This window comes from Acanthisitta chloris, unplaced genomic scaffold (genome assembly GCF_000695815.1).
Source record: "Acanthisitta chloris isolate BGI_N310 unplaced genomic scaffold, ASM69581v1 scaffold6261, whole genome shotgun sequence".
NCBI lineage: Eukaryota > Metazoa > Chordata > Aves > Passeriformes > Acanthisittidae > Acanthisitta > Acanthisitta chloris.
The window spans coordinates 143,839-155,318 of record NW_008655399.1 but is presented as its reverse complement, the minus strand read 5'-3'; the positions used below and the strand labels follow the sequence as shown (position 1 = coordinate 155,318).

General features: G+C 39.3%; 1 protein-coding gene across 1 annotated transcript in view; it reads left to right on the top strand.

Annotated features, from left to right (window-relative positions):
- Positions 1 to 10,088, top strand: part of MYLK4 (myosin light chain kinase family, member 4) — a 25,012-nt gene extending 14,924 nt beyond the window's left edge. The window contains exons 5-13 of the mRNA XM_009083881.1: positions 734 to 839; positions 1,692 to 1,785; positions 2,877 to 2,986; positions 4,107 to 4,248; positions 6,614 to 6,684; positions 7,414 to 7,542; positions 8,063 to 8,215; positions 8,563 to 8,635; positions 10,041 to 10,088. Coding sequence (XP_009082129.1) covers positions 734 to 839; positions 1,692 to 1,785; positions 2,877 to 2,986; positions 4,107 to 4,248; positions 6,614 to 6,684; positions 7,414 to 7,542; positions 8,063 to 8,215; positions 8,563 to 8,635; positions 10,041 to 10,088 — 926 coding nt within the window. The remainder of the gene's footprint in view (positions 1 to 733; positions 840 to 1,691; positions 1,786 to 2,876; positions 2,987 to 4,106; positions 4,249 to 6,613; positions 6,685 to 7,413; positions 7,543 to 8,062; positions 8,216 to 8,562; positions 8,636 to 10,040) is intronic.
- Positions 10,089 to 11,480: the final 1,392 nt, after the last annotated feature.

Sequence of the window (11,480 nt, the reverse complement as noted above, 5' to 3'; positions counted from 1 at the left end):
TCTTTCCCTTTTATCTGCCATCTTTTTTTAAGGACAGAAATTCTTCAGAGCAACATGTGGCAGTTACCATGTGTCTTACCACAACGGGTCTTGAGCCATACTGGAAACCCCAATGCTGTCTGCCAGGGTGAAACTCCCTCACGTGCACAAGCTCTAAATATGGTCTTTAATGGTGATGACCATACTGTGGAGAAGGACAACTTGTGTCAATCAGTAGAGAAGGGGATTCTTCACTATAAACAGCAGAAGCTTGGAAATAGCCTCTCTTAGCTGGGCCTGGAGGAGAGTTTAGTTTCTCTTCCTACCCCATGGGAGAGTTGCAGTACATACTTACCTATTTAACAGTCCCCGAGGAAGAAAAAAAAATGTAAAAACAATCAGAGATAAGGTTGAATTCCTTACAAATTGCTGAGGCCCATTGAGGGCATGAAGCTATGTTGGTTTAGTCTAGCAGTCTTCACTTTGTGTCTTCCTACTGTTGTGCAGAAGATGATAACTTAATAAAGGAGTCCTTGTCTCAGTAGTGTAGCTCCCCCACAACAACTTTTTTTTCTGAGCCAGAGCTTCTGAAATAAAACCCTTCTTAAATAACAGAAAGACCTATCTATAAAACATACAGAAAGTGTATTCAGTTCTTAAATGAGCTTATCTGGGAAAAAGGGACTAAAATACGAGACAGACAAACACTGCATGTGACCACTCATATGCTATCTGCCTATTTTGTCTTTTGTAGATGATATTCCTACTCCACCAGCACCATTCGATCACCGGATTGTCTCAGCCAAAAGGGTGGGGATCAGCAATTATTATAATGTCAACGAGGATGAAGTCCTGGGAGGGTAAGTCAGGTGAAGTAAATGCACTTGGAAAGCAGGGCACAAATTTACAGCCAAACACTTTGGGAGGTGAATGGAGGCAACCTGCCTCACTAGAGCCAAAGTCATGAAAGTCTAAGCTCTTACAGTGCTTTATAGAGGGATGAAAACAGGAGGCTGATTTTATAGTGTGAGTGAATTTTGGCTTACTCTTTGGCACCAGCATACTTGGCCTGTATTTGGTATTATTCTGGGTCAGTCAGATGCCCTCAGGCTATATGATGGGGCTCCTAGGATGCTGTAATACTTTACCTCACATTACAGCCAGCAGGATGTAGAGACATGTTGTAGTCTTCTTTCTCTCAGTGAGTCTCACGCCTTGAAAACACATGCATGTTTTCAGATAGATTAGCAGGCTAATCTGACAGACCATGTAGTTACTTGATCTCTCATGCTGACATTGTTTCAGAGAGAGGGATATTGTAATTTGTGAAGGCAGCATGCTCTTGGGTAAGGCTTTGTTTCATCATGAAATCACAACCCCACCCGTGGAGGAGAATGATGCGATGGAGAGGGGCAGGTTGTGCACATAAGTGAGTCATTAGGCTTACAGTATGTTGACTTCCCTGGGATTAGTTACTGCATGTTATGAGGTGAGTATAGTGAATCATACAAGTGGGATAATACCTCATAGAACAGTGTTTGATTTTGGTGTGCCTAAATGAGTGGTAGAAAGTATAATATATACCACAAAATAGCAACAATAGGGCAATTGAAATGGAACCCAGTAGGCAGAGAATAATTTATGTTGTTTATAACATTCAGAGTTGTCACCTGTACCACTGGATGATAATTTTTTTTTCCTCCTTTATCTAGGGGGCGATTTGGGCAAGTGCACAAATGTGAAGAGAAAGCAACAGGTCTCAAGCTAGCAGCCAAAATTATTAAAGCAAAAGGTCCAAAACAGAAGGTTGGTAGAGTGTAATATTAGTCTTTTGTTCCCCAATGGATCCCATACTATTCTTCAGCTACACAACAGACCATGGTCAAGTGTCTCACAAGCCATCACACTCATAGGACCTGCTGAATTGCTATTGTCTCTAGTTCTATTTCCCTTCTCCAAGTCTTCTAGTAACTCAGCGAAGTACTCTTTTCGAGTACTCTCTCTCTTTTTTTAAAAAAAAATCTGAGTTTTTTCAACTTTCTTTTCAGCTCCATTTGGGTTACTTTTTTTGCTTTCTGTTGCTAATTCGATTAGTGTTTTTCTTAATGTCAGGCCTCTGACATAGCGTATTCCTTCCCAAGCACATTGTAGCCTTCATTACAATGACGATGTCACTGTGGGGTGTGCTGATAACAGCCACGATCTGGGCTCCTCAACACAAATACAGATGAGAAGAATTCATCTGACCTGTTTTGCAAACCTCGTGGCCATCTGGGGCTTGCTTTCACAGGAAAGACCTGCATAGCTTCCTTTGTGTGACAGCAGTGTCTTAATGGCATTCCAGAGTGGGATTTGTCTCAGCTAACTGCGTTTAGTAAGGTATAGCTGTGGCCAAGCTGATCACCTAGAATCCCTTTCTAGGGTGGAGATTGATGCCACCAGAGAATGAGTCAGCCCATCCTAAACTGCATGTCTGAAATAGCTGGGCTGAATGCAGGTACCAGTCTCTCTCATCTGATTGCAAAGTTAGGTTGTGAGGACTGTCCTGGACTTTTCTCAGCTTGATTTTTTATACCTACAGCTGTTTAAACTAAGTCCTTTTCTGCTTCTCTTTTTTCTTTATATCTATGTGAAGCCATCACTTGTCCATGTGGGCTCTCCTCCTCCTTTTTCACCAAATAGCTTATTACTGAAGCAGTCCCTCACTCAAGCTCTGAGTTCAGTGTAGTAGCTCCTTGACATCTACCACTGCAGGAGCAATCAAAGGAAAGCCTGTGTTTGATTGCCACAAGTGAAAGCATGAAGATAATGTGCAAGTGTGCTTCAAACTATGCCCTGTTTCATGTAGCTTTCTTAGGAAAAAAGGCATCTGAAGCAATACTCATAACTCTTTACAGGATGAAGTAAAAAATGAAATCAATGTCATGAACCAGCTGAATCATGTGAACCTCATCCAGCTATATGATGCCTTTGAGTCTAAAAATGACATTGTACTCGTCATGGAATAGTAAGTCTGTTCTTTTCTTTCCCTTTCTGCCTTTACCACTTTTGCTAGAATTATTGATTTCCTTCTTGCTTCCTCCTGAAATCAGAAATAGAGCTTCTCACAGGTGGAAAGAACATATGAAATATATTCTCAGGAACAACAACAAATAAGGGAATTTAAGAGAAAAGTTTTCCCATGCATCTATTTATGCATTTTTTTTACAGTGATATGCCACATTCCTGGTGCTGTAAAGCCACGGTTCCATTTAAAGATAGAGCTGTGTTATAGATCTTCCCTTTAATTTCAAATTTTATCTTGTGTCAGCTATGAAACAAGCATCTCAGAATATATCCAATTCTCTGAGGCAAACGAGAAGACATTGACACGGAGCCAGATGTAGGTGTTATGCCTAATCCTTATACTCAGTGCCTGAATGGATAAACCTGCTTTTTATGCTGGGTTTTCAGGCTGATTAGGCACAAAATAGCTGCCTTAAAGGGAAGTTAAGCAGATATTGTCTTAAGGGAACCAAAAAGATCATAACTAACACATTGAAAGGCATGGCAGAGGGTTCGAATCTATGTGAGTCTGACTGTTCTGGATATTCTCAGATAATCCTCTGAATCTGGTCTACATGATCAGTTTATCACAAAAGGAAAATGTCTGTATATCTATGAATGGGTGAGCTGGAGGCATTCTGAAATGTGATGAGAAATTAAGTAATTTTTGTTGACTTTAGATAGTTTCAGATTGACATTTTGTATCATGTCCTTCTTAAACTCTGTGGGAAGAGACAACAGATTTACATGCAGATTCTCCAGCATGTTGGCTTGGTTTTCCATGGACTTCATTAATTTCAGTGGTACAAAATGATGACTCAAGTTAGCATAAGTTTCAAATGTCAAGACTTTCGTGGTTGTCAGTGGATGGGAGACTGGACTCTCAGACCTTGAAGAAGTTCAGGCCAGTATGGAACAGAACTCAGTTTTTGAAAAGGTCAGATCAGAGTACAAGCTCATATTGTAGACCTTACTGAATTTGACTGTGAATGATGAAAATAGTAGCATAAATTCTGTATTGATCTAACTGCGTGGGATTGTATTTGGACTTGGTTACCACTTTATTGTCTTTCTCTCCTCAGTGTGGAAGGAGGAGAGTTATTTGACCGAATTATTGATGAAAACTACAATTTAACAGAGATGGATACTATCTCATTCATAAAACAGATCTGCAAGGGAATTCAGTACATGCACCAAATGTACATTCTTCATTTGGATCTCAAGGTAGAGTATTGAGGTGTATGTTTTGTGCAATGACAGACGTGGAAATTCTTATTCTTAATGGTGGGCCGTACAGCTTAGCAGATTCCTGTGGCAGAAACAACAAAGGGCCTTCTTCTGCTTTCCTTATATCAATGCATATTTACTTAACCACGTTGAGATCAGTGAAATTACTACAGGACTAAGTAAATCAGATGAGAATTGTGGTCATATGTCATCAAGCCCCATAGTGCTTGAATTTTTCACCGACTGATTTTACAGAAAGCAAACAGCTGATTACAAATATTTTGGTATTTTCAATTTTGATATTTGTATCTCAAGATGCATATTATTTTATTCACTGCACAAGATATGTGTTTTACACATGATCCATAGGGTAGCCATTATCTCCATTTTTTACTATGCAGAAATCAAGGTATGAGTGAGTGGAACTAAATTAAAGGGTCATTCAGGGTCAGCAGAAACCCTCCGTGACTTTCTGAGGGCTACGCTAAACTGCCATAGTCATGAAAAGGCATGAATAGATAGGCAGCTCAAGGGAAAGTGCATTAAAAGTACTTGCTGAAATGGAATAAATAAATATATTCAGTGGCTGATGTAACAAATACAGTATGTCCACATTGGATTAGGTAAAAACTACTAGTGTAGCTGAAAGCCCAGAGAAGGGTGGCAGATCCTCTGCCATGTCCTTAGTTTGATCCTCTGCTTAGTTATATGAAGTATTTGCTAAATACACAAAAAGTCTCCTTGCTTCTTTTTAAAAAACAATCCACCAACTGCACATCCTTACTCTGTCTGACTGTAAATGGTTAACTGTCACCCCTTAGAAAACATTTATTGTTGTTTTTCATTAGACTGTACATTTGAGCTGGCTCTTTCTCACTTAACCCAAGTTTTTATTAAATAATATACTTGTTTCTTACCTCTATTTAGTGCAGAAATAAAATAGGATGGTGTCTTTAGTTTTATGACTGGCTATAAAGCTTCATAGTGATCCCTGGGCTTTACAACAAAGCGAAAAGGAACAAAAAGTACACAAGATGGTTTTCTCTTTGGTGAGATTTTTATTACAGCTGCTGTTTTGGCTTGTAATGACTGAGTTAATATAGCAGATCTTGAATGTTGTTAGCATATACATTATTGCAGTGGTTAAGTAAATGAGCAGATGCTTGTTGGGACCTGCTTCAGTAGCTGATCGATGACCAGACTCACTTTTCTCTTTCTTTATAAACATTCAGTTACCAAGAAACCTGTCAAACAGAAGTTCACACGGTTCTTTGAGACACATTAGTTATGACCTTGGAGATGGCACAGTTTTAATATGAGGTCAAACTGCTGACAAAAAGATACATACACAATCCAAGAAATTCATTCGGGAGACCTCTTTTCATGTGCTCGCCAGCTATGGCTTCTCCCTTCTGCTTTGCTTGTTCATAGATTGCTGTCAGTAACAAATGAGTTGAGGAAAGAAAGCTTGAAATTGAAAGAAAATCATCTTGACCATAATCATCCGGGACCTCAGAAACTATGGACATATGGTGTTTAAAAGTCCTACATGTAAAATGAATTAGTAATGGTGACAAAGGTTAACTAATGTTTTAAGTGTTGAGGGCTGTTTTGTTTCAAAGAGGACTCAATGAGCAACAAGACAGAGAAGCTATAAAAGTGCTGGCAGTGAACATGAGAATGTATTTTAGGTATTTACATTTCAAACACAATTGTCCAAATCCTGTTCTCAGTCCCTTCTGTATGAATTAGGAGTAATTCTTGGAAGTTAATGGATTCCTGCCAGGAAAGTGAAGAGTAGCATTTAGCCCCATGAAAATCCAGAGGGATTTAACCTGTGAATCCTATCTTTTGCTAAAATACCTGAGAAAAGCATAAAGTTGATGTGACTAGCTTAGTATATTAGTGTTCAATCAGACAGAATATTTGTGAACTTAGGAGCTTAAAGCTGTATTGAAAGTCCAACAAATTAATTTATTTTTTAAAAATCAGTGTCAGCTTATTAAAGTCTGTAAAATCACAGTGACAGTATCCTGAAACCCTTCTTTGTAAGTCTGCATTCCCTGTCCCCATCCCCCTAATGAGTTTTTTATCTGAACTGCTGCCTTGTGTCAAACTGAAAAGCCATGGAGAAGAAAAAGCAGTTGCAAGGCACAAAATGCATGGCTCCAATTTCTGTGTGACAGCAAGGGGGGTACCCATGCAGAGAAATCTGAACAAGGAGGAAAAGGAAAGCAAAAGGTGCTTAGGAGTTATTTGCTCTGGTTTTAGTGTTTTTCTCCCTACAGTTTGCTAAGGCCCTGTTTTTCATACTTGTTTCTCATTAAAGTGTTTTTTTTTGTTTGTTTGTTTCTCTTGGCAGCCTGAGAATATCCTGTGCGTGAACCGAGAGGCAAATCAAATAAAAATTATTGATTTTGGATTGGCAAGAAGGTACATGCATGTGTTCTTACTAATCATAAATGAATTAGGAAATAATGAAAAAAGTATTGCATCTCCTCAATGACATATTTGGTACATAATGGCCTTCCACCGTTTTTAGGACAAATGTAACTGTCTCTTTTAACCAGAGATCTCTTTTAATAAGGAATGTTTGTAGCTAAGTGAATAAGATTTGTTTCAAAGCCTTTTTTTCAAGTAAAAGGTTGAAAATGGGCTGATTCTGACTAAGCATGCACATAAGTATCTTGAAACAGCTAAAATGGACCCAACCAGTGGTACATTTTGTCTAGGCTTTTGTCTCCAATATTAAGAGATTCTTCAAAAGAGAGTGTAAGATACCATCTGTTACAATATATCCCGTGCTATGTCACTTTCTAGTTTAATTAGGTGTCATAACCTCAGTGAAGGATTTACTGGTTAAAAAATCCATACCTATGATATGGAGAAGTCCCAAAAGGATTGTAAGAGCTACTCTGAGAAGTCCTTGAAATATGAATTTCTGCCTTTTTATAGCAGTTGTGTGTTGCCCTAGTATGATACAGAGCTTGCAAACACTTTTCATTCTATACATGGGCATTTTTTTTTTTAGCTTGTACCTCTGTCTGTTTTCCTAATGAATGCCCTGTATGCTTCTGGAATCTTCCTAAGTGCTATACAACTTATGATGCAACTTTAATTAGACCTGCAATTGATGTCCTCTTTAATGTTTCCATTTCCTAGATATAAACCCAGGGAAAAACTTCGAGTTAACTTTGGGACTCCAGAATTTCTTGCTCCTGAAGTTGTGAATTATGAGTTTGTCTCTTTTCCTACAGACATGTGGAGTTTAGGAGTAATTGCTTATATGCTGTAAGTAGGATTCAGTGTCTGCTTTGTAAGATGTTTCTAGGCTGAACTGTGTCAGTCATCCACGTTTGCTGTTATACTGAAGATTGAAAAAATCTGTACCCAAAATAGGAAATGTAGACTTCTTTCCAAATTCCATATTGAGCAATATCTTCTCTTTTCCAATTGCCATTAACTTTTCTTCTTTGTTTCATGGCACATCTCTCAGGAATGTTTGATCATCACACTCCAGAATAATGTACACTGCTTGGTAAATTCCTAGTGGGTATGTGCAAGAGCGATCAGAGACCCTGAAAATATGACCTACCACGAAAGACAATAATGCTTGGTTTGTTAGAGAAGAGGCATGACTATTTAAACATGCAAATAGATGAGAGAATGGGAACAGCCTGTAGATCTTCTTAAACAACAGCATTTTGCAAGATAGGCCGGTAGTGACAGAACAATCATAGGTGTCACATTGGAGATCATGTAAAGGAAGGGGAAAACACAGGAGGACTGAACATAATTCTTTTTACTTCAGCCTCAGTGGATTGTCTCCTTTTTTGGGTGATGATGACAATGAGACCCTCAACAATATCCTGGCCTGTAACTGGGATTTTGAAGATGAGGAATTTCAAGGTGTTTCTGATGAGGCCAAAGATTTCATCTCAAAGCTTCTCATCAAGGAAAAATGGTATATAGTCCCTGTACCTTTGAAATGTGTGTCCCATGCCATCATGACACAGTTGTGTCACTTGTGCTGCTCCTTACAGAACTAATACAACTTAGATAAGATTTTTATGTCCACATAGAATATGCCACTTCATTTATGTTGTTTGTTGTGTCTATAAAATGCTCTGAAGTTACCTGAATACATTTTTGCTGTGAAACAAAACTTAATGCATATGTTAGCTGCCATCTAGCATAGCGTTCTGAAATGACAGCATTGCATGATGGCAGAACACAAAACCTGTAGCAGATAATTGCCAAATTATAAGATTCTTGGAAAAACACTTAATAGCATTCTTGGTTTTCCTTTAGCTGGAGATTAAGTGCAACTGCTGCCTTAAAACACCCATGGTTAACAGACCACAAGCTCCACTGCAGACTCCAGGTCCCTAAATTTACATATCCTTGTGCATCTGCTGTTGCCTTCTTATGTTGCCACATCACTATTTGCTTTGACATTTTTCTTACCTTCTTTTTGAGTCTTTGTTGCTGATTAATTTCTTCCCACTGTGAGCCACATGTGTACCCTTGCGTTTTTTTAGCTGTTACAATTTGCATGCTCACAACTTGCTCATCAGTTCTTGCACGTCTGGGAGGAAATATAAGATCATACAATGCTCCATGTTGCTGAGTGGATAGATTTCTTAGCAAAACGAGAGTATTTACAAAATGAGAACTGAATTACCATAAGAAAAGAATTCTCCATCTGGGGATGATTTTGGTTCCTGCTTTGAAAACCCTTTCAGGCTCTCCTGAAGTCCCCTATGAGTGCTGTTAGAGTTCATCCTACCTCTTCCCAAGCCGTACGTTTTCCAACAGAGCTTGGATCTTCACCTAGTGTGTGTCTTTGTACTTAAGCACCTTCTTACCCTTCGAGGGTAGCCAACTTTGTGGCCAACACAAAACAAGAAGTTGTTTGTTCAAGCAAACAATTCAATTGGGCTGAGCTGGAGGATCAACAAGATTTTAAATCGCTTTGGTTCTTCTTCTGTTAAGTAGTCAGTAATTTTGGGAGTTTCACACTGTTGGTGACCTTGCTATTGGCTGTTTCTAAGTGAGTCCACTCTGGTTCAATGGTTTGCAAGGGCATAATTTTAAGCAGGTTTCAGAATTTTTACAGTATTGGAAGTGCAGGGATAGCTCTGCTGATGTGGTGGTATAGGTTCTGGGCAGGATGGACTGAATAGTGTCTTGAAAGCTCAGTCCTTGCAAGACATTGTTGTTTTACAGAGGTAGAATAACTAGAAGTACTATACAATTGGATATAAAAATAATCAAATAAATTATTCTAATTTGCACTGAAATCTAGTTTTCATTATAATCTCCCAGAACAGCAATACCCATGAGACTATTAGAAGATTTATAAGTGTGTGTGCACAGTAAAAATAAGAGAGTTTGTCACAGCTAATATCTCTTCAGAGGGTTTCATAGGGTACAATTTGACTCCTTTAGTTGGGCTCCAGTGAAGCTCTGGTTTCTGCAATCTGGGGAACAGACAGTCTTTTCCAAATGCTGCAAGAACACAAGCTGTGCTGTGCTGCTTCCTATCACCAATTTTTTTTTTCTCAGGAAACCCTACCCTAATACAAACCTTACAATTCATGTTGTCCTTTGTAACTTCTACCCCAGTATTTTTTATTCATATTTCTTGTGCTTTGCAAAATAGCTTCACTAAACATGCTGATGTTGCAGTGTTCTGCCATTACCTTACCTAGAGGAAAGATGTGATTGATCTTCAATTAATGCTCCAATAATGGTATCTTTCTTTTTTTGTTTTTCTTTTCCCTCAGAAAAAGGTTAAAGGTGACTGTGTGTCCCAAGCACTCCCTGCTCAATAACCTCTCTGAAAGAGCTGCCAAACAGAAGGTTTGTTTCAGGTCCCAGGTGTTTCTTCAGATATAAATGCTGTAGCCCCTGCAGAAGGGATCAGTGGGCAGCCGAAAACCTTGCATAGTCCAAAGTGCACAGTCCAAACTGTATTCACCACCACCATCCCTGCTGCTGTCTGGAAAGCTTTCAAAATGTAAACTGGGTCTATCATTTATACCAAGTAGCAACAATGTGAAAAAACCCTAATGTATATGAGGCCATATGTGCTGCAAACCCTGGCCATTTTAGAGGGAATGGTTATGCTCCCACTGGCTCTCATGGGGCAGGATTGCACCCAATAATTTTTCAGTGTTGAAAGCTTTCAGGTTTTCATGCTGTGGTTAGAAGTCTAGTTTAAAAAGGGTAGAAATACGAAAAGTAATTACTTTTTAGCAGAGGCACGGGCCAGACCCTGAGGGCAGCTCCACTAACTGTAGCGAAATCAAAGCAAGGTGTCCCCTAAAAGAAGCTGCTCCACACTTCTGAGGACCCAGTCCTGACAGGGCACTTATCTTCCCTTTCAGCAACCCAGACAAGTTTGACAGAGCATCTCTCTCTCTGTCCTTTTTTTTTCCTGGCTCCCTGTCTTTGCCCTCTCATTAACAAACACTTCATTAGTGGTTCTCAGGCTGGCTTGGTTGCCTCTCTCAGGGATCAGGGAGACTCAAGTCTGCTCTCATGGTCTGTCTCTGGTCTTTGACCAAAGCATACTCACTCAGTCACTTTGAAATCCAGCTACCTCAGGCAGTACAGTATCTCCATAAACAAGTACACCAATTCCCACAGCCACTATTTCCAACTACCACAGAAGTTGTTGCCTCTGTTGGAAGGACCATGGGAACCACTTGAAGGTTCTGGGGGAATCTCTGGGCAAAAGTCAGTGGAGTGTCAAGATGTGAATTAGACTGAGAACACACACATACACTGTAAAACCACACTTAGTAGTGCATCATGAGTAACAACAGGATGCCAAAATCAAACTAGTTCACCTTTCACCACATGCAAGGTTTTAATGGTGCCATCATACAAAATCTGCTTGGTTGGGCAAGTGATGTACTGGGTTTTGGTTTTTTTGCAACAAGCTTTGTCCAGAAACATGTGAAAAAAGAGAGTTTTGTGAGAAGTTGAAAATTTTTTTCTATTTTGACTAAGTTAGATTAGAAGAGATTTTATACAGTGTAGTGTGGTTACACAGAATTTAAAGATCTTTAAATGAGGTATCTCAGGGACTTGAAGCTGCCTTTCCATGGTACAGCAGAGGCCTGTAAGGGCTGAGGTACCATTATTATATCCTACTTGCTCTTTAAAGCTGTGTAAGTTCCTGACATGGTAATGTCTGAGCATCAACTTCTATAGTGGAA